At 45.3% G+C, this 26,147-nt stretch overlaps 1 protein-coding gene across 4 annotated transcripts in view; it reads left to right on the top strand.

The window, feature by feature from the left end:
- The window catches only part of LOC142365564 (nuclear cap-binding protein subunit 1-like), an 89,810-nt gene that overhangs the window by 18,592 nt on the left and 45,071 nt on the right, over window positions 1-26,147 (top strand). The window contains exons 9-16 of one of the 4 annotated variants that reach the window (XM_075446442.1): window positions 6,578-6,675; window positions 10,204-10,267; window positions 12,995-13,105; window positions 14,409-14,473; window positions 15,237-15,299; window positions 23,624-23,698; window positions 24,755-24,858; window positions 25,618-25,740. In XM_075446442.1, the coding sequence (XP_075302557.1) occupies window positions 6,578-6,675; window positions 10,204-10,267; window positions 12,995-13,105; window positions 14,409-14,473; window positions 15,237-15,299; window positions 23,624-23,698; window positions 24,755-24,858; window positions 25,618-25,740 (703 nt within the window). Of the gene's footprint in view, window positions 1-6,577; window positions 6,676-10,203; window positions 10,268-11,749; window positions 11,869-12,131; window positions 12,247-12,994; window positions 13,106-14,408; window positions 14,474-15,236; window positions 15,300-23,623; window positions 23,699-24,754; window positions 24,859-25,617; window positions 25,741-26,147 lie in introns of those variants that run through there. The other 3 variants (XM_075446445.1, XM_075446444.1, XM_075446443.1) reach the window with 3 other exon arrangements.

Raw genomic sequence — 26,147 nt, 5'->3', positions numbered from 1 at the left:
AGGGCAGTTTAACAGAACAGCAAAAAAAGGGAACAGGAACAACAACTATACAGATAAGGGGAATACACAAAACAAAACAGACCGCAGAACAGAGCCGCTCTCCCGAACCACCGCCGCCGCGCGCTCCCGAGCTGCGAGTGAGTTCCTTCTGCCCAGCTCCCCCCCCACCAGAACCCAGCATGATGGCACATGGTATGGAATACCCTGCTCTGTTTGGCCAGGTTGGGTCAGCCCATCCGGCTGTGCCCCTTCCTGGATTCTGGTGAAAATTAACCCTGTCCTGACTGAACCCAGGACATGTAGGTTCTGCACAAACAGACAGCTGTCCAGGTCTCCGGCTGCAGGGAGTGCCTGAGCTTTGCACTCGTACCGGAGGTCAGCAAAGACAACAGCTGTGTTCGGTGCGACCAGGTAAATGATATGCTCAGCCTGTTGGCAGAGCTGAAAGAGGAAGTGGAGAGGTTAAGGAGCATCCGGGAGTGTGAGAGGGAGATTGACTGGTGGAGCCACACCCTGCCATCCCTGAGGCCAAGGCAGCAGGAGGCGGCTCCACAAGAAGCAGAGGACCCCCTACAGTCTTTCCACCAAGCAGAAAGAGTGGACCCAAGAGACAGGGGGGAATGGAAACAGGTCCCTGCTCGGGGCGGCAGGTGAATCCCCTCCTGGCCTCCGTCATCTCCCCAGTTGTCCTTAAGCAACAGATATGGGGCTCTGGAACGTGAGGGCCAGGCAAATTAGGATCCAGGGGGTTGCCTAGGACGAGTCAGTCAGCCCCACACATTACGACTGCCCCTGTTAAGAAAAAAAGGAGGGTAACTGTCATAGGCGATTCCCTTCTGAGGGAAACAGAGGGCCCGATATGCCAACCAGACCCATCCCACAGGGAAGTCTGCTGCCTCCCTGGGGCCCGGGTTAGGGATGTTGCTAGGAAACTCCCCGGTCTGGCGCAGCCCTCTGATTATTACCCACTATTGGTAATGCAGGTTGGCGGTGATGAGGTCACGGAAAGAAGTCCCAAGGCCATCAAAAGGGACTTCAGGGCACTGGGGTGACTGGTTGAAGGATCAGGGGCACAGGTGGTGTTTTCCTCCATCCCATCAGAGGCAGGGAAGAGCACTGAAAGGGGCAGGAAAACTCACCTGATTAACAGGTGGCTCAGAGACTGGTGCCATTGGTGGAATTTTGGTTTCTTTGATCGTGGGGAGGTTTACATGGCACCGGGCCTGCTGGCGACAGATGGAGTCCAGCTGTCTCAAAGGGGAAAAAGGATTCTTGCCCATGAGCTGGCAGGGCTCATCGAGACGGCTTTAAAACAGATTCGAAGGGGGAAGGGGCCATCACCCAGCTTACTAGAGATGAGCCCAGGTGTGGCATGCCGGGATTGGGGGTGAGATCGACAGCCCAGCTCAAGTGCATCTACACCAATGCACGAAGCATGGGCAATAAACAGGAGGAGCTGGAAGCCATTGTACAGCAGGACAGCTACGACTTGGTTGCCATCACAGAAACATGATGGGTTGACTCATGACTGCAGTGCTGCACTGGATGGCTATAAGCTCTTCAGAAGGGATAGGCAAGGAAAGAGAGGTGGTGGGGTGGCACTGTATGTTAGGGACTGCTTTGATTGTATAGAGCTCGACGATTGTGATGACAAGGTCGAATGCCTATGGGTAAAGATGAGGGGGAAAGCCAACAAGGCAGACATCCTGCTGAGGGTCTGTTATAGGTCATCCAACCAGGATGAAGAGGCAGATGAAGTTGTCTACAAGAGGCTGGCAGAAGTCTCACAATCACTAGCCCTTGTTCTCGTGGGGGATTTCAACTTACCAGACATCTGCTGGAAATACAACACAGCAGAGAGGAAACAGTCTAGGAGGTTCCTGGAGTGTGTGGAAGATAACTTCCTGATGCAGCTGGTAAGTGAGTCGACCAGGGGAGGTGCCTCGCTAGACCTGCTGTTTACTAACAGAGAAGGACTGGTGGGAGATGTGGTGGTTGGAGGCCGTCTTGGGCTTAGCAACCACGAAATGACAGAGTTCTCGGTTTCTGGTGAAGAGGGGGGGTCAGCAAAACCACCACCATGGACTTTCTGAGGGCAGACTTTGTCCTGTTCAGGATGCTGGTTGAGAGGATCCCTTGAGAGAGAGTCCTGAAGGCAAAAGGGGTTCAGGAAGGGTGGACATTCTTCAAGGAGGAAGTCTTAAAGGCACAGGAGCAGGCTGTCCCCATGTGCCGCAAGACGAACCGGCGGGGAAGACGACCAGCTTGGCTGAACAGGGAGCTCTTGCTGGTACTCAGGAAAAAAAGGAGGGTCTACCACCTATGGAAGAAAGGGCAGGTGACTCAAGAGGAGTACATGGGTCTCGTTAGGTCATGCAGAGAAGAAATTAGAAAGGCAAAAGCCCAGCTAGAACTCAGGGTGGCCACTGTTGTAAGGGACAACAAAAAATGTTTTTACAAATACATCAACAACAAAAAGAGGGCCAAGGAGAGTCTCCATCCCTTATTGGATGTGGAGGGCGATATTGCCAACAAGGATGAAGAAAAGGCTGAGGTACTGCCTTCTTCGCTTCATCTGTCCACCTGGACACTTACAAGTCTATGGGGCCGCATGGGATCCACCCAAGAGTGCTGAGGGAACTGACGGAGGAGCTGGCCAAGCCACTCTCCATCATCTATCAGCAGTCCTGCCTAACAGGGGAGGTCCCAGAGGACTGTAGGATTGTCAATGTAACACCCATCTACAAGAAGGGCCGGAAGGAGGATCTCAGGAACTACAGGCCTGTCAGCCTGACCTCGGTGCCGGGGAAGATTATGGAGCAGTTTGTCTTGAGTGCGCTCACGGGGCATGTGAAGGACAGCCAGGGGATCAGGTCCAGCCAGCATGGCTTTATGAAAGGCAGGTCCTGCTTGACCAACCTAATCTCCTTCTGTGACCAGGTGACCTGCCTAGTGGATGAGGGAAAGGCTGTGGATGTCATCTACCTGGACTTTAGTAAGGTCTTTGACAGCGTTTCCCACAGTATCCTACTGGAGAAACTGGTTGCCCATGGCTTGGATGGGTGTACTCTTTGCTGGGTAAAGAACTGGCTGAATGGCCGAGCCCAGAGAGCTGTGGTGAATGGAGTTAAATCCAGCTGGCGGCCAGTCACAAGTGGTGTTCCCCAGGGCTCAGTTCTGGGTCTGGTCTTGTTTAATCTCTTTATCAATGATCTGGGTGAGGGGATTGAGTGCTCCCTCAGTAAGTTTGCAGATGACACCAAGCTGGGCGAGAGTGTCGATCTGCTTGAGGGTAGGAAAGCTCTGCAGAGGGATCTGGACAGACTGGATCGATGGGCTGAGGTCAGCTGTATGAGTTTCAACCAGGCCAAATGCTGGGTCCTGCACTTGGGTCACAACAACCCCATGCAATGCTACAGGCTTGGGGAGGAGTGGATGGAAAGCTGTCTGGTGGAAAAGGACCTTGGGGTGTTGGTCGACAGCCAGCTGAACGTGAGCCAGCAATGTGCCCAGGTGGCTAAGAAGGCCAATGGCATCCTGGCTTGTATCAGGAATAGTGTGGCCAGCAGGAGTGGGGAGGTGATCGTGCCCCTGTACTCAGCCCTGGTGAGGCCACACCTCAAGTGTGTTCACTTTTGGGCCCCTCACTACAAGAAGAACATTGAGTTTCTGGAGCATGTCCAAAGAAGAAAAATGAGGCTGCTGAAGGGTCTAGAGAACAAGTCTTATGAGGAGCGTCTGAGGGAACTGGGGCTGTTTAGTCTGGAGAAGAGGAGGCTGAGGGGGGACCTTATCGCTCTCTACAACTACCTGAAAGGAGGTTGTAGTGAGGCAGGTGTTGGTTTCTTCTCCCAGGTAACTAGCGATAGGATAGGCAATGGCCGTTAGCTGCATCAGGGGAGGTTTAGATTGGATATTACTAAAAATTTCTTCACTGAAAGAGTGGTCAGACTTTGGAATAGGCTTCCCAGGCAAGTGGTTGAGTCCCCATCCCTGGAGGTTTTAAAAAAACATGTAGATATTGCACTTCGGGACATGGTTTAGCAGGAATGGTGGTGTTGGGTGGATGGTTGGACATGATGATCTTAGAGGTCTTTTCCAACCTATGTGCCCTGGGTTCGGCCAGGACAGGGTTAATTTTCACCGGAATCCCGGAAAGGGGCACAGCCGGACGGGCTGACCCCACCTGGCCAAACAGAGAAGGGTATTCCATGGGTTGTGCGGTTTGTGTTGTGTTTTCTCCTTATCTGTATCATTGTTGTTCCTGTTCCCTTTTTTTGCTGTTGTGTTAAACTGCCCTTATCTCGACCCACCAGTTTCTGCCTGTTTCTTTCCATTCTCCTCCGCACCCCGGTGGGGGGAGGGGCGGCCGCATGGCGCTTTAATTGCCGGCCGCAGCCAAACCATAACACTATGATTCTATGATTCACTTGCTCAGAGATGACATCTGGAATGAGCTGCTCCATCACCTTTCCCAGGATGGAGGTGAGGCTGACCGGCCTGTAGTTCCCTGGGTCCTCCTTCTTGCCCTTTTTGAAGATTGGATGGACACTGGCCTTTCTTCAGTCCTCGGGCACCTCTCCTGTCCTCCAGGACCTCTCAAAGATGATGGAGAGTGGCTCAGCAATGACATTTGCGAGCTCCCTCAGCACTCGTGGGTGCATTCCATTGGCGCCCATGGATTTGTGGGCATCCAGATCGCTTAAGCGATCCCTCACACAGTCCTCCTCCACCAAGGAAGGTCATCCTCTCTGCAGGCTTCCTCTCTTACCTCCAGGGCATGGGATGCCTGAGAGCCAGCCGTAGCACTGAAGACTGAATCAAAGAAGGCATTCAGTAACTCTGCCTTCTCTGCATCCTCTGGCACCAGGACACCCACCTTGTTCAGCAGCGGCCCCACATTATCCCTGGTCTTCCTTTTGCTGCTGATGTAGTTGAAGAAGTCCTTCTTGTTGTCTTTGACATCCCTTGCCAGATTCAATTCCAGATGGACCGTAGCCTTCCTCGTTGCATCCCTGCATGCTCTGACCACATTCCTGTACTCTTCCCAAGTGGCCTGTCCCTCTTTCCATATTCCATAGACCTTTCTCTTCCATCTGAGTTCGCTAGAAGCTCCTTGCTCATTCATGTGGGTCTCCTGCCTCCTTTGCTAGATTTCTTGCTCAGAGGGATGCACCTATCCCGAGCATGGAGTAAATGGTGTCTGAATAGCAACCAGCTCTCTTGGAGTTCCCTGCCTTCGAGAACCCTGACCCACGGGATTCCTCCAAGTAGGTCCTTGAAGAGGCAAAGTTAGCCCTCCTGAGGTCCAAGGTTGTGATCCTTTCAATTCATCAGGGTTCTGTTATTTATTTACATGTTTAGCTTGTTGATGTGATTTGCATCTGTGCTCCCTTTTACATGCAACACCACTCCTCTGCCAGTATGCCCTATAGTCGCTCCTGCATGCTGTATACCTTTATGGTTCTTCAGTTTTATGGTGAGATTGCTCTTGCCTAGTCAAAATTTCCACCTTTCTGTGAACAGAGCTGTTATGATAGCCACAATGGGAAGAGCAAATAAATACAGTAATCTCAGGGCCATTTAGTTGTGTTTTCTGGAACATTGATACATAAATGTGAGCACATTGCAAAGAATTAACAGTGTGCTTATGAAATCATTTTATCCTACTTTTTAGGATGTTTCTGGAACTATTTCTTTTGGGTTTTTGGAAGATCATTCTCAGAGCTAATGAAATAGTTATCTTTTGCAAGTATTGTACTTGCTATAAATGTAGGTTTCTGATGCTTTGGGTCTAGTTTTGCAAGGCTGTAAAGGATAATAGGGTACTGGTATGCAATCAAGTTCTTGCAGCTTGAGTTCTTGCATCAGCTGATGCATAGTAACAGACAGTGAATATACAGCTAAGCCACACTGTGGACTAATTATGAAGTAATGCATGTTTGCTAAGCTAGCTATTAAACTATGTTTTTATAACCAGCATAAAGGTAGAACATTGAGATGATTAAAGCTGCAGTGTTTCCACTTTGCAACTGGAACAGGCTGCATTGTCATTTCCCAGATCGCTCTGATCTTCTGTGCTGTAACTGGAAAAGATGAAGTGTGTATTAATACACTCACGATGTATAATAATTTTGTGTAACTTCAAGAAACAAAAGATGCAAAATGTCAATTGTTTAGCATGGTCCTAGCTGCCTAAATATAGAAATACTTAAATCTTGTACATGAAATTAACAAACTATAAATTGCACAAAAACTGTTTCACTCTAAATATGGGTGCAGTTGAAATCATAGCTGGCTCTTTGTTTATAAGATTTTTACATGATTCATGTACAAATCTGGTACGAAAGTCCAAAATATTTTCTTATGATAATGTTGTATTTGGTAACTTTGTACTGAAGTTTGAATCCTGTCTTTTAGCTCTTGACTCTAAAACTTGCTGGTGTTAAATCTCTATGAGTGTCTAATTCAATCTGTTAAGTTTTTTTTTTTATATATATATATGTGTGTGTGTGCATATTAAAAAAATGTGTTTTTCTACAGTGATCTTTCATCAATCTTGATTCCATTTTAATAGGGCCCTATCATGCCTGGCAGTCATTCTGTTGAAAGATTTGTAATAGAAGAAAACCTCCACTGCATCATCAAATCCCACTGGAAAGAGAGAAAGACTTGGTAAGATGCTGCTTATTGTTATGGGTTCCCAGCACTATTTATATACAACCATGGCTTCCCCTAACATCAGGGACCTTCAAAGCCCAGCAGCGTTTAAGTAAAAGTTTGAAGTTCACCATTTCCTGAAGTGTTCAGTGAACTATGGTTGATGGTGTTATCTGGAATAACGTGAGGCTGGAGTATCCTGATCATGGTTTGTTCATGTAATTCAGTAGGGCTGAGGCACCCTGATGATTGCATCCTGGATTATCCAGGATTTCTCTACAGAGGATGGCACAGACCCACTCTTTGCAATGCTGCAGAGACTCTCAATGTGTTTGTACCGTGCTTTCCTGGAGGTATTCAGAAAATGTGTAGATATGGCACTTCGGGACATGGTTTAGCAGGCATGGTGGTGTTGGGTGGATGGTTGGACTTGATGATCTTAGAAGTCTTTTCCAACCTGAATGATTCTATGATTCTATGATTCCAGCACATGCATGATGAGTGTTAAACTGGCTCTGTCTGTAGGTTTCCTGCTGCTCCTGCTTCTTCTTCATCCTATTCTTTTTTCCTCTTTTTGTAATTATATGGAAGAGATAATTGAGCTAGGTCTGCATGGGAGCCAGTACAGTGTCAACAAAGTTTATTATTTAAAGTTCTATGCAGCCATAGGAAATGATGTTGCAACAATGTAGCAAATCTCAATGAGAGACCTTATGGGGAGGGAAGATGGTTTAATTTTAAAATAAAATTGAAGTAAAGCTCATTCACGCTTACCCTCTCAGGCATCAAAACATGAGTGAGTCCCAAGTGGTCTGTCCAGCAGTCGGGCACCAAGATGACTGTATCTGGGTAACCTGTTCAAGATTATTTTAATTGATAAGGGATTCCCACCAGCTACTGAGTCCTCCTCATGTCTCCTGGGTTGTTCTTCATTTGGCAGCTGTGTGCTGGTTTGGGGCCTTTTTGTATGCTTAAGCAGTTGACAAGTGTTTACAATCTTTTGTCTGTCCATCCTGTGTTGGACATCTCTGAGAGTCAGTAGGATTTGCTCACTGTTTCTGTTCTGTATCTCTTTATCTGAGTGTCTTGTGGCTCCTACTCTCTTCTGTTTTCCCACCATTATCTCTTAATGGCTTGAATCTTTTAGTCTGGATGTGGGCTATCACTTCTTTTAGGTTGCCCTTCTTTTCTGCAAGTTGGGTATCCTGATAAGCTGCAGGTAGGGGTGTGCTAGGATCTCGATGACCTGTAAATCTAGGTGATGTTAACATATGCTCTTATAGCCTGTCAGGGAGCCAAAAGAGTAGGGTGCCCTGCAAGGAAAGGGGAGCCAAGGGTGACCCCAGCACAGGCAGGGCAGTGGCACAGTCTGGTGATCGCCAGGCAAGTCTGTAGTGATGAGACAGGGCTGAGATTGAGTCAGTGGGTCAGAACTGGGGAGGTAAAAGCTCATGTGTAGGCATAGCCGCAACACAACTGCAGTGTATGTAGCTCATGCAGGGCCAGGTGCAAGAACCTCGGCTTAAAAGCAGCTCTCAAGGAAAAAGGGTTGGGGGAAACTTCTGCTGAGCATTCTTCTAAGTCATTATTTTAAGGCCACATAATGGATCTGGCTGGGATGGAGTTAATTTTCTTCATAGCAGTCCGTATGGTGCTGTGCTTTGGGTTCGTGACCAAAACAGTGTTGATAACACACTGATATTTTAGCTGTTGCTGAACAGTGATTGCACAGTGTCAAGGCCTTCTCTGTTACTCACTACTGCCCCCTCAGCAAGTAGGCTGGGGGTAGGCAAGAGGCTGGGACACATCCAGGACAGCTGACCCCAACTAACTAAAGGGATAGTCCATACCATATGACATTGTGCTCAGCAATAAACGTTTGGGAAAAGGAGGAGGAAGGGGGAGACGTTCATGGTTATGGTATTTGTTTTCCCAAGCAGCCATTACATGTGCTAAGGCCCCACTTTCCAGGAAGCGGCTGGACATCCTCCTGCTAATGGGAAGTAGTGAATTAAATCCTTATTTTGCTTTGCTTGTGTGTGCAGCTTTTACTTTCCCTATTAAACTGTCATTAACTTGATCCATGAGTCTTTTCATCTTCCTTTGGTTTTCTCCCCATCTCGTGGGAGAGGGGAGTGAGTGAGCAGCTGAGGGTGGAGTGGGGCGTGTGTGGTGTTGGCTGTTAGCCAAGGCTAACCCACCATAGTCCAGCAGCTAAACCTTGTGGGGGGGATGTACTCAGGGCCTTCCTTCCCTCTTTTTCTGGTGATTTCACACCCAGACATTCCTACTAATTTTCCATTGAGGCCAATCTTAACACTTCTCTTGCAATTCTTTTTGCTGCCAGGCAACAACATTCCAGTTAGATTTCTTCATTTCTGCTGAAATAATATCTGATATGGGTAATTGGTAAGCCAGATAATTTACCACAGATATTTAGTTCTCTTGTGCTCCCAAGTAAGAGCCAGAAAACTTGGTATACTGTGCAAAAATTAGGCAGGAATAGTGTTTTTGGTGCAGATATGTGTTGTAGGTTTTTGGTTACAGCTTTTTTGACTCAGCAGAGACTAGAAATCCAGCACTGTTGTTGCAGTTTGGCCCTGGCCAGCAGCAAAGGGCCATGCAGTCACTCTATTGCCCCTCCCCCTGCTGGGGTGGGGAGGAGAATAGAAAGAAAAAGGCAAAACTCGTGGGCAGTTTAACAGAACAGCAAAGGAAGTGAACAATAACAACAACAATACTAATAAGAAGAATATACAAAACAAACAGCAGAACACATGGAGCAACACTCACCGCCCACTCTGGAGCCGAGATTAACTTCCCCCCAGCCAGTTCCCCCCCTCAGAACTGAGCATAGTTTTGTTTGGCCAGTTTGGGTCAGCTGACCTGGCTGTGTCCCCTCCTGGCTTCTTGTGAAAATTAACCCTGTCCTGGCTGAACCCAGGACAACTATTGAAGGAGGGGACTTCTTTATTTCCCCAAAGAAAGTAACACTAGAGGGAGGTTATAAGAAGTGCTAGAGAGCTAAAATTTGAAAAATAACACTTTTTTGCTTTCTATAAGTAGTGGGTGGTGCTGTATTTTTTAATCAATTCATTTGTAACACTAATATATCTTCTGTAGTCCATTAGTTTGATGAGTTGAGAATGACTGGAAAGCAAATCTATTGTTTGGATTTTTTTTTATTTTTCCTGATATACCAATGTAGTTTGTCCTTTAGTGGACAGATGACAGCATCACAGGTCACCATGAGGGTTTATGTAAAACTGTGTTTTGTTTAGCAGTCTGTGTTCAAGCATTGCTTGGGTATGGAGATGAAATATGTCTCTCTCAACCATGGTTCGGGTACTGCTGTTAAGAGCTTGTGCCAGATTTTTTGTATGTGTTCTGTGGATAAATAGACAATTTCAGTCTTTGAGGTCTGCTTATTTTACCTGCTTCATAAGGGTAAACTTACAAAGAATTAAGTATTTCATGTCTGTTCAGTATCTATATCATTTTTGCTGTGTTTCAGTTTGAACTAAATGCATCTGTTATTTGCAGTGCTGCACAGTTGTTGAGCTATCCAGGAAATAATAAGATCCCCTTGAACTACCACATAGTAGAGGTATGTGTTTTACAGATAACCTCTTTATTTCCGCAGTAACAAACACCAATTAACTCCATGATAGATCTATTAAATTTCAGTATTATTTAGGAGTCTGCAGTCTTATCCTGTTGACTTAAAGTGCAGTGGCTTTGAACAGGTTAGATAATAATAATAAATTCAACTATTTTTATTATTACTATTGTTATTTATTTATGTGATGTTTAGGACCCTTGTTCAGGAATCAGGGTCTTATGGTGCAACAGCATTCCAAGTCGTGGTATTTCTCAAGCTGTTCTTGAATGTTTCTCTGTGTTAATCACTCTGATGTGCTAGACTGTCTTGGAGATGACTGCACTTAAAAGATCTTGCAAATAAAAGTTACTTAAGGTAGTCTTTTTTAGTGATCTTGTAAGTTACTTGGATGAATTGTATACCAGTGCCCCTGAAAGGCATTTGTTGTGAAATAGTGGTATGTTTTCTCCTTCAAGTTGGAGGATTTTAAATAACCATAAATATATATTGGAATAGGAATGTAGTTTTCCTCTTGCCGCCTCCATTCAGTGGACTGCTAACAAGATGCAGAGCAGTATAAAACTTGATTCAAAAACTCTTGTCTAAAGTTAAAAGATAAAAAGTGATTGCAGTAATAACAGAAAATTGTCATGTGAAAAACTTAAAAAGAGGTAACTAGAAATGAAATTCAGAGTTAATTGCAAGAAGTCATAAGATTGTGGAATGCTTACCTTAATCAAGATGGGATTAACAATTCAACTTTGCACCAAAACTCCAAATATACTGAATGCCCTGAAGCTTAGTTTTGGTCAGCTTGAGACACTTTCTGTACTCCAAGTTCAGTCAAGAGAAATCTTAGAGTTAGTAAAGTTTTTCTGCCATTAACATCTAAGTACTTTCAGGGACCTTAAAACCTCAGGTGTTTGTACAACTGTTTTACAGAATATTACTTTATGCTCAGTTACACGCTACTTCCAAAAACAGTTATCGTAGATCATGATTAAGCAGACTACTTAAAGGCCTTGAAAAATTATTTGATTCAAAAACTCATCAAGTTTGAAAATAATCAAAGTTTGTAGAGATAAATTTTTTAGAATCATAGAATGGTTTGAGTCGGAAGGGACCTTTAAAGATCACCTAGTACAACCCCACTGCCATGGGCAGGCATATCTTTCACTTCATCAGGTTGCTGAAAGCCCCATCGAACCTGGCCTTCAATGTTTCCAGGGATGGGGCATCCACAACCTCTCTGGGCAACCTGTTCCAGGGCCTCACCACGCTCATTGTAAAAAATTTCTTCCTTATATCTCATCTAAATCCACCCTCTTTCAGTTTAAAGCCATTACCCCTTGTTCTATCACTACATGCCCTTGTAAAAAGTCCCTCTCCAGCTTTCTTGTAGGCCCCTTCAGATACTGGAAGGCTGCTATAAGGTCTCCCCGCAGCCTTCTCTTCTCCAGGCTGAACAGTCCCAACTCTCTCAGTCTGTCCTCAAAGCAGAGGTACTCCAGCCCTCCGATCATCTTTGTGGCCCTCCTCTGGACCCACTCCAACAGCTCCATGTCCTTCTTGCGCTGGGCGCTCCAGAGCTGGACACAGGACTCCAGGTAGGGTCTCACCAGAGCGGAGCAGAGGGGCAGAATGACCTCCCTCGATCTGCTGGCCACGCTTCTCTTGATGCAGCCCAGAATCCCGTCCACTAGTTCTTTAAACACCTGCAAGTTTACTCTCCTAAAATTCAGGGTCTTGACCTTACTCTTCTCCTGGCCCATGTCCCTTGAGATCATGAATTCCACCAGTGCACGGTTATTGCAGCCCAGGCTGCCACCTCTCTAATTAGCTCATCTGTGTTGGTAAGCAACAGGTCCAGTAGTGCTTCTCCTCTGGTTGGGCTGTCTATCACCTGGATGAAAAAGTTATCCTCAATGCACTCCAAGAGTCTTCTGGACTGTGTACAGCTTGCTGCACTGCTTTACAGAGTGTGGGTATGTCATTAGTGCCCTGATCTTCCAGGTAGCCAGGTGGTTTCTCCCCCCCCCACCAAATATGATATGCCAGTATGAAACTTGTATTTGAACATTTGATAATGAACACTTGATGAATTTCAAAAACATGGTCCTATGTAATGTCTCAAGTAGATCAGTCCTTATCTTTTTTTTTTTTTGCTGTTTTGTATCCTGAGGATGGGAGCAGTTTTTGCCTAACAGAGATGCAAATACCCTTATATAACTTTTTAGGTGGGAGTAAAGTAAACACAGTGCTATAAGAAAGGTACAGATGTCACTTTCATGCAACTGTTTTTTCATGTTAAATGATTATCTTTCATTTAATACTTTCCTAGGTCAGGAGCAGATGAATTCAGCTAGCTTGCTCGCTTCCTTCCTTCCTGAGATTCTGCTATAATATTGCATTAGCTCATGCTATAACTCAGTGCAAATTTCTACGCTGTTCATTGTATTTACTAGACATAACAGAATTGTTGCATATTGCTAGTCTTACGCATGGCATTAATCTAAAATGACAGGGGTAATTAAGGAGGCTTAGATTAGTATGGTGAAGAGTTTGCACTATCTTTTGAAGTTCCTCTCTTATTCCTAGAACATGAGTTTGACAGAATAAAATGGCCCTTGTTTTGGTATATAATTGCTGAATGTGTGCATTGCTGTTCTCAAGTTCAGGACTGTGCAGGCCGAGTCTGACTGTGCTCTGATTCTGTGCTTTCCTCCCACATAGGTAATATTTGCAGAGTTGTTTCAGCTTCCATCTCCACCACATATTGAGGTTATGTACACAGCACTCCTCATTGAACTGTGCAAACTCCAGCCTGGCTCTTTACCACAAGTTGTACCCTTTTCATGCTGCACGGAGTATTTTTTTCTTTTGTTCTGTACAAGATGGAATAGCAATAAATGTCAGAAGTAATAAATTTTCCTTCTTTGCATATTTAGCTGTATGAAACTTTGCCAATAACACTGCTCACATGAAGGAATAACACAGCTCAACAGTCATAAATAAAGCCTGCATTCACATCTAAGCCTGTTCTTTAGCTTGCAGACCAGGCAAACTGAGAGACCTTGTTCCAGTTCTTCCCGATTCTTTCTCAGATCTTTCTGAGGAGCCTTCTTGTAGCCAAGGGATGGAATAAATACCTTGCATGATTCTGAGCCCTGTTTTTACATCAGGACAGCTTGTGGAATGGTTATAGTCACATTAAAACCTGGAAAAGGAAAGGAAATTATTAATTTCTTAGATCTTTTGTTTTAACAGTGGTATGAGTGCTCCTAGTCCATTTCACTGCAAATTGTAGTAGATAATTTAAATTAACCTGTTTAAGTTTGCACTGAAATGGACTGGGAGTATTCATAAAGTCAATAATAATCTCTCAGGTCAGAGAGTAGCTAATGGTGAGGAAAGAAGTATCAGCTCCTAGCTAATTCCGAGTGTTGCATTGGCCCCTTTTCATTGTAGTTTTAGACTGTGGCTAATGAGCTGCAGTCACTGAGAACGGAGGACTAACAGACATACCTACTGGTAATTCCATTCCCAAATTTTTATTCTACTGCTTGGAATCACCTAGTAATTGTAACCACGTAGCCTAAACTCTCACGGAGACTACCCCTAAAATTGTGGGGACCTGCTTGCAGTAAGTATCAATAGGGATACAGCAACAAAGGATCAGGGTTGGCTGGCCGTGGTCTTTGGGTCAGGCCAGTGTGGACTTACTTTCTTGAGCTGGAATAATGAGCAAAGATGGTCCATTGATTAGGCAGCAACAGGAGCATGTGAAGCTAAAACTGTGAGATCATAAAAATGTGGTCCCTAATGAGGTTGATGTCCATTCATATCATCAGTGTGCAGTTTTTGTTGTCTCATGGTTGGGATTCTGGCTTCCAGTAAAAGCAGCTAATGGTCTCACTGTAATTAATGGAAGAAAAACAGACTTGGATTAGAGAATAGATGTTACTTATTGGAGAAACCTGCATGCTTCATTATTTATTTATTCCTGTGGCTTTTTCAAAATTGGGTAAGTCATGATATAGAGACAGGGAGCTGTCAGTAGAGAGTTGATGAAATCATCTCTGAAAAATGGAGAGAGTAACTTATGATTTCAGATGCTTCTCTGTTAACCTTAATAAGAAACTTTCAGCTTGCACAAGCCACAGAAATGCTTTACATGCGCTTGGATACAATGAATACTACATGTATAGACAGGTAAGTATATATTTTGGGGACAACAGAAAATGTTTCTCATTTTTCTTGTGCATTGGATATTGATGCATTTTTTAAAAGGATCATCTGAAAACCTTTATAAACAGTTTGGTTCTGTACAAAATGTTTTGGGGGCTCTAGACTTGAGCCATCTAAAGAGAAGGTAAGGGACGGACTGACCACTTGCCTTTCTTCCCCCAGAAATTCTTTCCTTCAAGTCACTAGTCTGATTAGCTACACAGTGCAGCTGTAAAAACTATGACAACTCTTCCACATCCATACCTCCTTCTGTTATGTACTACTTTCTCCTCCCTATTGGCCTGAGGAAAGAAAAGGTTAGAAGTGGGTTTATGGGAAGGTTGTCTAGCTGGAAAAGAGCAGTGGTGTTTCTGTGCTTTGAGTGGTCTGCATTATGTAGAACTAAAATTACTGTGCAAAAATGTGAAAACCTGTAGACTTGCACTAAGTTTTTTTCACTTCTTATTTTAGTAAGTCATTAGTCTCGCATATGCACCAGAACAAGAGAGACTGCACATTCATCTGTAATGGCTGGCTTTTGACTCTCAGTTCAGTCTTTTTGTATGAGTCAACATCTATATCTATTTAATGCATTAATGACTACAGATTGGAGAGTTTGGGCTTACCTTTGAGATTTTCTTATAGATGTATTCTACTTGTCAATTAGGAGGTTTGCGGGGACTTTTTTTGTTTGTAATTTTTCTTTGCAGTTCTGGCATTTAATAGAGCTTTCTTCTTTTAAAAAAAGGTTTATTAACTGGTTTTCCCACCACCTGAGTAACTTTCAGTTCCGTTGGAGCTGGGGAGATTGGTAAGTCAGTCTTTGTCTCCCATCAGAACTTAAACCTTCAAACTTATCCAGCAAATGTCACAACACAGTGGTTCTGTTAACTGCTTTCCACTAACACTTTTGACCCCTCCCCCCCACCTATTTACTATCATTCCTCTGGTAGACAAGGTTGGTAACCTTTAGTCACTATGAAAACGATCCCAGTTTTCTGTAATGAATATCCAAGCAGTACTGTGTTCTGTAAACAATGGAAACCTGATTTGCTTGTAGATTTTTGTCCTTATCATCTCAGTGAGCTGTTTGCAAGCTTTTCAGAAGGGTTCTTCTACTTATCAGTAATTTGCCTTGACCCTCCTTCCCTTTGGCTCCCTGTGTAACCTCACTCTCTGAGTGCCATCCTAACATGATGCCCCTTCCCCTGAATCTTTTGGCTTCTAGCAGGAGCTCCCTGCACACCTTCAGTGCCTAACCATAGCTTTCCCAAAGCCTTGTATTACAGGTACCATGCCTTTTGCTTACTCCCATCCTGTCCTGCTCCCACATATAAAGAAAGATTACTTGGGGACTTAGTCCTCCCTACAGTCTAATTTGTGCAGCCTTCCACCATACCTGCATCCCACAGCCAATGTGCCTAGGTGTCCCTGGGAAGAGGGGTGCAGCCCTGTATGTGATGTGTTACTTCAGATTTACTTATGTCCCCTGTATTGTGCCAATTGGGAGTTGTGCCTTTGCTGCTTATCATGTTTGTTCATGTTGACTGACCAAGTGGGAGCCTCCAAATAGATGTTTTTTCATTGCCTGCATTCCCCTTGTTGGGAACACTGATGTGGATATCTCTCTACCAAGCTGCTAGTTTTCACAAAACTTTTGAGGATATAACTGTCTTTGAGACTTCTCTTTCTCTGAAATGTATTTAATATCAGCTAAGAACCCAAAAATTGTTTGGAGGGAGGAACTTAGTGAAATCATACAAGCTTTGTTTCCTCGGGAAAGCAGTCTAACCAACAGAGCAAACACTGCTTTAATTTTTCAGAGTAGTCATTCAAAAAGTTACCTTATGAAGATGGGATTCCTAAGATTGCTAATGGCCAATAAGGAAATAGTGATAGACTGACTCCTTGTCTTCAAATTGTGTACACTGTAAAACATGAAAGTCTAAAACAATCATCTGCTGACTAGGGAGTAATCTGCTGGTCAGCTGCTGTGGGTGACACCTGTTTAGCTGGTAAGCAGAAATGCAGCTCCCAGAGTACAGAAAACAGAAGCGGTTAGCAGGGCAGTCAGCACACTAGGGAGCTCCAGACAGTGTGGGGCTGTACAGCAATGGTGGTGATGTGCCACAGGGCTCTGTCCCCAGCACTGGTTGGAAACGACACCCCTGGTAAAATTAAAAGCCTTATTCCAGATGGAGCTTTAGAGGAAGAATGTCGCTGTCAAGGTCTGGAGCTGCAGGAATTGCCTGAAGCAGGAGGTAGTGGTGCTTTTGCTTGTGGGAGGTGTGCGCTGGTCAAAAAGCAGAGTCGCCAGGTAAAGGAGCTGTGTAAGGAGGTGAGCAGGCTGTTGCAGCATTAGGGAAGGCAAACGGATCAACAGGGTCTGCGCAGAGACCTTGCAAAGACCAGAGCCTGAGCCATATAGTGCAAGGAAGAAGGGACAGCAAGAAGCTACACTTAAACCAGTGGTGGATGGAGATAGCCAAGATGGGTGAGGTCAGAGACTTGTAACATCTGGAGCAGGAGAAAGGCTCCTTCTCTTCCCTTAGATTTGAACTTGTAGAATCAGTACAGTCCTGTAATAGCTAATGCATGGGAACAGGCTCTGTAAGGGAGGCTTCAAAGCCAGCTGGGCGTGAATTGTGTGTTAGCACCAGGAGGAACCAGTGGATGACAGTGGTTGGAGATCCCTTTCTGCAGGGGATGGAAGCACCCATCTGCTGATCAGACATACGGTTATGGAAGGTTTGTTTCTTGCTAAGGGCCCATATCCAGGATGGTTGTGGAGAGACTGTTAAGACTTGTCTGGCCCTTGGACTATTACCTCTTGCTGCTCATCTACGTGGGCACCAATAACACTGTTGGGGAGACCTGGAATATATCAAGAGTAACTACAGAGCTCTGGGGACAAAGGTGAAGGACATGGGTGGTATTCTCAAACCTACATGAAGAGTGGATGCATTCTGTGAGTTGACATCTGGCTGCATGGCTGGTGTTGCAGGCAGCACTTTGGCTTTTATGACTATGAGACCCTCTGAGGAATAAGGATTGCTAGGGAGAGCCAGGATCCATCTGACAAGGTGAGGCAAGAGCATCTTTACCAACAGGCTTGTCAACCTGGTGAGAATGGCTTTCAACTAGGTATGGTGGGTGATGGAATTCATACCATGAAGTGACACGAGAGAATGAAAAATGGGGTGGAAAGTATGTGGGGCGGGGTGATGGGAGTGAGAAAGCACTTGGAAGAATAAAGCAGGACAAAAGGGTCCCCTTCAAGTGCCTGTGCACAAATGCACACAGCCTGGGAAACAAGCAAAGTGCTAGAGCTCTGTGTGCAGATGGAGAACTGTGATGAGTAGCTGAGCTGTGGTGGGAGAGCTCATATAATCACAGTTCTGTAATGGTTGGATTCAGACTGTTCAGAAAAGACAGGCAGGGAAGAAGAGGAGGGGACTTGCCCTCTATGTGAAGAACCAGATTGAATACATGGACTTCTTCTATGGAATAGGCAACAGGCTGATTGAAAGCTTGTCCGTCAAGATGGGAGGAGAGGCTAGTGAGGGTGACATCATGGTGGGAGTTACAAACTGCCTGATCAGAATCACGAGTGCTGAGGGAGCTGGCAGATGTCCTTGTTGAGCCACTCTCCATCATCTTTGAAAGGTCCTGGAGGACAGGAGAGGTGCCCGAGGACTGGAGAAAGGCCAATGTCACTCCAATCTTCCAAAAGGACAAGAAGGAGGACCCAGGGAACTACAGGCCGGTCAGCCTCACCTCCATCCCGGGAAAGGTGATGGAGTAGCTCATTCTAGAGGTCATCATCAAGCAAGTGGAGGAAAAGAAGGTTATCAGGAGTAGTCAGCATGGATTCACCAAGGGGAAATCATGCTTGCCCAATCTGATAGCTTTCTACAATGACATGACAGGCTGGGTAGATGAGGGGAGAGCCGTGGATGTTGTCTACCTAGACTTCAGCAAGGCTTTCGACACTGTCTCCCCTAACATCCTCCTAGGGAAGCTCAGGAAGTGTGGGCTGGATGAGTGGTCGGTGAGGTGGATTGAGAACTGGCTGAATGGCAGAGCTCAGAGGGTTGTCGTCAGCGGCACTGAGTCTAGTTGGAGGCCGGTAACTAGTGGTGTCCCCCAGGGATCAGTACTGGGCCCAGTCTTGTTCAACTTCTTCATCAATGACCTGGATGAAGAGTCAGAATGTACCCTCAGCAAGTTTGCTGATGACACAAAACTGTGAGGAGTGGCTGATACACCGGAAGGCTGTGCTGCCATTCAGCGAGACCTGGACAGGCTGGGAAGTTGGGCAGAGAGGAACCTGATGAGGTTCAACAAGGGCAAGTGCAGGGTCCTGCACCTGGGGAGGAACAACCTCATGCATCAGTACAGGCTTGTGGCGGACCTGCTGGAGAGCAGCTCTGCGGAGAGGGACTTGGGTGTGCTGGTGGATGACAAGTTGACCATGAGCCAGCAGTGTGCCCTGGCTGCCAAGAAGGCCAATGGGATCCTGGGGTACATTAAGAGGAGTGTTGCCAGCAGGTCGAGGGAGGTTCTCCTCCCCATCTACTCTGCCCTAGTGAGGCCCCATCTGGAGTACTGTTTCCAGTTCTGGGCTGCCCAGTTCAAGAAAGATGAGGAGCTACTGGAGAGAGTCCAGCGGAGGGCGACGAGGATGATGAGGGGCCTGGAGCAACTGACTTCTCTAGTGGGAGATGTATGATTCCTCGCTTCAGTTAGTTTCCACAATATAAGTACCCTGAATACGTATGTGGTTACAATATATAAGTACCATGAATACGTCTGTGGTTAGCTAACAATGTTATTCCTATTTACCATTGCTTAATAGTTAATGATTGGAAACTTAATTGTTCGTTCCTACTAATGTCCAGATAGGTAGGGCTGTGCAAGGGACATAGCAGCATTGTTCATGTTTATGGTTAACTGATTTCACCACCTTGGTTACAGGATCCTGGGATGCATTAGGAGGAGTATGACCAGTAGGTCGAGGGAGGTTCTTCTCCCCCTCTGCACTGCCCTAGTGAGGCCCCATCTCGAGTACTCTGTGTAGTTCTGGGCTCCCCAGTTCAAGAAAGATGAGGAGCTACTGGAGAGAGTCCAGCGGAGGTCTACGAGGATGATGAGGGGCCTGGAGCATCTCTCCTACGAGGAAAGGCTGAGGGAGCTGGGCTTGTTTAGCCTGAAGAAGAGAAGGCTGAGAGGGGACCTTATAAATGCCTGTAAATATCTGAAGGTTGGGTGTCAGGAGGATGGGGCCAGACTCTTTTCAGTGGTGCCCAGAGACAGGACAAGGGGCAATGGGCACAAACTGAAGCAGAGGAAATTCCATCTGAACATGAGGAAGAACTTCTTCCCTCTGAGGGTGACGGAGCAGTGGAACAGGCTGCCCAGAGAGGTTGTGGAGTCTCCTTCTCTGGAGATATTCAAGACCTGCCTGGACAAGGTCCTATGCAGCCTGCTCTAGGTGACCCTGCTTTGGCAGGGGGGTTGGACTAGATGACCCACAGAGGTCCCTTCCAACCCCTAACATCCTGTGATTCTGTAATTAGAAAGCAGTCAGTCATCTTTAAACAACTGGAAGAATTCTCCGAATGACAGGCCCTGTTCTTTGTGGAGGACTTAAACATCCCTGACATCTGCTGGAAGGGCAACACAGAGGGATGCAAGTAGTCAAGGAGATTTCTGGAGTTTGTCAGGAATAACTTCTTGACACAGGTACCGTACGGGCCAACCAGGAGTGACACACAGATTAATCTGCTGTTCACTAACAAGAAAGAATAGGCTTGGCTGTAGCGACCATGAAATAGTGGAGCTCAAGATCCTGAGGGGAGTGAGGAAGGAGAGTAGCAGAGTACAGATCCTAGACTTCAGGAGAGCAGATGTGGTCTTATTCAGGGGACTGGTAGGGAGGATCCCATGACAGACAGCTCTGAAGGGCAAAGGAACTCCAAAGAGCAGCCAAGTCTTTAAGGACACCCTCGTTCAAGTACATGAATGGTCTATCCTGATACTCAGGAAACCAAGTAGGCCAGCTTGGCTAATCAGGGAGATCATAACTGAGGTCCAATGCAAAAGGATGTGCACAGGAGGTGGAAGCAAGGACAGTCTACAAAGGAGGAATTTAGAAACATTTCTTGGGCATGCAGGAACGGTATTAGGAAAACCAAAGCTCAACTTGAATTGAGATCTGCAAAGGACATAAAGGGCAATGAGAGCTTCTGTTGCTACATTATCAGTAAAAGAATAAACAAGGAAAATGCAGGCCTGCAGCTGAATGGGGCAGGTGATTTAGTGACAGCAGAGGTTGCTAAGGTACTGTACTGGGTTTGCATGGCAAGGTTTTGGTAGCAGGGGGGCTACAGGGGTAGATTCTGTGAGAAGCTGCTAGAAGCTTCCCCAGTGTCTGATAGAGCCAATGCCAGACAGCTCCAAATGGACCCGCTGCTGGCCAAGGCCGAGCCCATCAGTGATGGTGGTAGCGCCTCTGTGATAACGTATTTAAGAAGGGGGAAAAAAATCTGCATAACAGCAATTTGTAGCAGGAGAGAGAGGAGTGAGAATATATGAGAGAAACAACTCTGCAGACGCCAAGGTCAGCGAAGAAGGAGGGGGAGGAGGTGCTCCAGGCACTGGAGCAGAGATTCACCTGCAACCTGTGGAGAAGGCCATGGTGAGGCAGGCTATCCCCCTGCAGCTTGTGGAGGACCCCACGCCAGAGCAGGTGGATGTACCCTGAAAGAGGATGAGACCCTGTGGAGAGCCTGTGCTGGAGCAGGCTCCTGCCAGGACCTGTGGACCCATGGAGAGAGAAGCCCACGCTGAAGCAGGTTTGCTGGCAGGACTTGTGACCCCGTGTGGGACCCACGCTGGAGCATGGTGTTCCTGAAGGAAGTTCCGTGGAAAGGGCCCATGTTGGAGCAGTTCGTGGAGGACTGTCTCCCATGGGAGGGACCCCATGCTGGAGCAGGGGAAGAGGAAAGAGCAGCAGAGGCAATGTGTGAGGAATTGACTGCAACCCCCATTCCCCATCCCCCTGTACCGCTCGGGTGGAGGAGGTAGAGAATTCGGGAGTAAAGTTGAGCCCAGGAAAAAGGAAGGGGTGGGAGGAAGGTGTTTTTAAGATTTGATTTTATTTCTCATCCTGCTCTGATTTGATTGGCAATAAATTAAATTAATTTCCCCGAGTTGAGTCTGTTTTGCCCGTGATGGTAGTTGCTGAGTGATCTCTCCCTATCCTTATCTTGACCCACGAGCCTTTCATCATATTTTTTCTCTCCCCTGTCCAGCTGAGGAGGGGGAGTGATAGAATGGCTTTTGTGGGCATCTAGCATCCAGCCAGGCTAAACCACGTCAGGTACTCAATGCCTTTTTTGCCTCAGCTTTCACAAACATGGTCTCCTGAGTCTCTGTGCTTAGAGATAGTGTTCAAGGAGGAGAAGAATTACCAGTAGTGGAAGAGGATCAAGTCAGGAATCTCTTCAGAAATCTCAACCCATACAAATTCATGGGACCAAATGGGATGCATCTGAGGGTGCTGGGAGAGCTGGGCGATTTCATTGTGAAGCTGCTCTCTGTTGTCTTTGAAAGGCTGTGTAGATCAGGAGACGCCCCCGATAATTGAAGAAAGGCAAATGTTGCACCCATTTTCAGAAAAGGCCAACAGAACAATCTGTGGAACTCTAAGCCTGTCAGTCTCGTTTTGGTCCCTGGGAAAATCATGGAGTGAGTCTTCTTGGAACGCATTTCTGAGCACAAGGGATAAGAAGGTGACTGGGAACAGTCAGTATGAGTTTACCAAGGGTAAATCATGCCTGACCAACCTCATTGCCTTGTATAATAAAAGGACTAAATTTGTGGATGAGGGGAGAGCAGTGAGTGTCGTCCACCTTGACTTCATAAAAGCTTTTTATGTGGTCTCCTACAGAAACCTTGTATCCAAATTGGATTGTTATGGTGTAGATGGATGAAAACCTGTCTGGTTTGTCAGGCTCAGAGAGTAGTGGTTAATGGTTTATACTCTACCTGGAGCCTGGTTACAAGTGGAGTACTACAGGGGTCAATCCTGGGACCTGTCCTGTATAAGATCTTTATCAATGACCTGGAGGAGACAGAATGCACCCTCATCAAGCTTGCAGATGACATTGCATTTGGGAGTGCAGTTGATATGCTTGAGGACAGGGCTGTCATTCAGAGGGACCTATTCAGGCTGGAGAAATGGCCTCAGAGGAACCTCCCAAAATTCTACAAGGACAAACACAGAGTCCTGTACTTGGAATGAACTAACTCCCTGCAATGTTGCAGGGTTGCAGGTGGGGGACTGACTGGCTGGGGAGCAGCTCTGCTGAAAAGGACTTGGGGATCCTGCTGGACAATAGGCTAAACAAAAGCCAGCAGTGTGCCTTGGCAGTGACAAAGGCCAAACAGTATCCTGGGCAGTGTCAACAGGAGCGCATCCAGTAGATTGAGGGAAGTGATTATTCCCCTTTACTTGGCACTTGTTAGACCTCATCTAGAGCACTGTGTCCAGTTTTAGCCCCCCCAATACAAGACAGACATTGAGAAACTGGTGGGAGTTAATCAGATGACCACCAAGCTGAGGGCTGCAGCACATGCTCTGTGAGGAGGGGCTGAGGGAACTGTGCTTGTTCAGCCTGGAGGAAAGAAGGCTTCAGGGGGACCTAACAGCAGCCTTCTAATACCTACAAGGAGGTTACTGAGAGGACAAGGCCAGTCTCCTTACTGAGGTGCATGACAGGAGGACGAGAGACAGTGGCCACAAATTTAAACAGGGGAGGTTCCATCTGGATATAAAGCAAAATAATTCATTGTGAGGATAAGCACTAGAGCAGGGGCCCAGAGAAGTTGTGGCATCTCCATCCTTGGAGGTTTTCAGAACTGGTTGGACAAAACCTTGAGTGACCTAGTTTGAATTAATTGTTGACCATGCTTTGAGCAGGAAGTTGGAGTATGTAGCCTCCTGAGATTCTTTCCAACCTGAATGATTTTATGAATTGTGGTTTTCCAGTGAATGTTCCCTACCTGTTGTATTAGAACACAAATACATTTGTTAGAAATTACCATGTGGGTTTTTTTTTTCTTTGATAGGTCAGACTGTCTTACTCAGGACCTTGAGAAGCCCAAATCCAAATTTGTGAGAGAGGTTTTGGAAAAATGCATGAGGTAAGTAAGACTTCCGAACATCTTGCTTTTGTAGTTACGTTGAATTGAAGTTCGGCTATTGCTTCCAGGTAATGATGCATTCCTTTTAATGTGTCTCTTGTCTTAAGCATACATATTTTCTCAGTTAACTTTTTTAGCTGAAGTCTGTTCTGTTGTCTTGCTCAGTTTTGTTCTAGTGTATCTGTTGTAGGGCACTGCTTTTCCTAGTGGACTGGGGGACAAATAGGTGGAGCAAGTGGAGGTGACATCCTTCTAGGTACAAATTAAGAAGGCTTTACTTTTTCTGCCTGGGGATAGGTAAAAAGAGTTGATAACAGGGCAGTCGGGGAAGGAAAAAGAGTTCATGTAATTTGCCGGAAAACAGTGGTTATTTACAGAAATAGGGGGGTTTATTATATCCCTAGTTTAAGATAAATAAGTATCTTGATTGTTCTGGGCATCTCCGATTCTCATGGACATTAAAAAGAAGCTGCAAAAGCACAACAGCTGTCAGGATTAGGCTAATGATTGTGGAAATGGGGGGTATAGGAGAGTGCAAGAGCAAAATGTTCATAGAACCTATGTAATTCAGTATTTTACATGGAACAAGCTTACCTGTTGTTTTGTGAGAGTTTAATATATGAAGTGTGAAATTGTCATGCTGCAAAAAGATTTCATTTTGTCTGTGGCTCCTTTTGATTTTACTGCGAATTTAGTAGAGGAATTCAGTGTTTGTAAGGTAAGTAAGATGGAAGGTAAAATGAAGCCATTTGGTTTAATCTTCCCCGCCCCCCCCCGTCCTGCTTTTAATACCAGTATTTTACCACATGTCCCCGTAGCATCTTAGACTTGTGTGAGGATGAAATTCTAGTATTAAGCATCTACTAGAAAGTTTTGATCGTTAGCTCTTACTATATGTCAGGAACTACCATTGCAATGAGTAAACATTTTGATTTTATATTTTTTTTGCACAGTCCAAATTAAAAAATAGGAAAAATACTTTAAATTAGTGAGTTGAGTTAGCCCTGATGATGATATGCCGTAATAATTCTACTGCTGTGAAACTTACTTTTGTAGGCTTTCCTACCGTCAGCGAATAATAGACATCGTTCCTCCAAGCTTTTCTGTCCTCAGTCCTGCAAAACCAGCGTGTCTTTACAAATATGGAGATGAAGGCAACAGTAAGTATTTAAGTTACTGAAACTTTAATTCCAAGCAAATTGTTTCAAAGCAAGAGAATGTCCTAGCTTGAGTGTCAAGTCACTTAACTTCATGAAGGAGAACTGAACTGAAATAAATATGCTTGATTTTGATCTAGTGCTACGTCTGGATCTTTCTAATCTAAACCTTTTTTTAAGAAACAAAAAAAAGTCTAGCTGTATGAAGTTAAATCACGCTGAGGTGACTGCAGTCTAGGTGCTACAGCATTGCTTTGGTTTGCCAGGAGTATGAAAAAAGAAAATTTCGTTTATTTCCATCATTCAGGCAGAATGAATGTAGCAAGAAATAATATGGACTTGTTTTTGAATGAATGGGGCACTTAATAAAAAATTTTACTCAACAAATTTGGTTTAATGACGCAAGCAGAGATGCAGCAAATCATGTGAAGAATCTGTCATTATCAAAGGCAGAGATAAGTGAGAAAATGCAGGTAAGTATTGTATTTTTGAGAAGCTGATGGAAATTAGAATGGAGTTTTAATCAGGGGAGTTATTTGCCCCTCAACTCTGAAGGTGCTAGAAAAGGGCTTGAATTTGTGAAGAACAGGAAATCCGTTGACGGATTTTATGGAATGGTCATGTGGACAGTGGTATTGGGAGCAGCAAGTTTTGGGGGTAGCTGGGAAGTGTGCATGCTTCTCTGAGTAACACACTGATGTAAAAATACTCATTCCATCCTAGACTTGAAAAGGATTATATGAATTTTCTGTTTTCATTTAGGGTCTCTTCCTGGGTATGCTGTAGCACTCTGTTTAACGATTGCAATTAAAAATAAGGCCAGTAACGATGAAATCTTCAACATTTTAAAAGATGTGCCTAATCCAAATAAGGATGATGACGATGGTAAGGACATCTGATATTAGGGATTGCAAGGTTGTCATTAGTTTTGCATCTAAACCATTTTGCTGTCCTGTAGTTATGGTTTCTGCTGCTAATTGAACTGTATGCTTTCCTTTCTAGTAGTTGGTTTCAATTTAACAAAAAATGGAAGTAACATACAATTGTCAGTGTTTCTTCTGTTCTTGTCATGTACAGAGACAGGTCTGTTCTAGTTAATAGAAGCAACCTGGCCCTTGATGTGGGTTCTGCTAATTATCCACAGAGGTGACATGAAGGATATTTAACATTTTTCTTTGCCTTCAGCATTAGAGCTCATTTCATGGTGTCAGCTTTGTCCCAAAGATCCAGTGCCTTTGTCCCACTTGAGAGCTTGATATAGACCCATAGCAGTTAAAGCTAGCACCCTGGCT

Source organism: Opisthocomus hoazin, chromosome W, assembly GCF_030867145.1.
Source record: "Opisthocomus hoazin isolate bOpiHoa1 chromosome W, bOpiHoa1.hap1, whole genome shotgun sequence".
Taxonomy (NCBI): Eukaryota; Metazoa; Chordata; class Aves; order Opisthocomiformes; family Opisthocomidae; genus Opisthocomus; species Opisthocomus hoazin.
The sequence above is the reverse complement of the archived record's forward strand: the minus strand, read 5'-3'. Positions and strand labels throughout refer to the sequence as shown.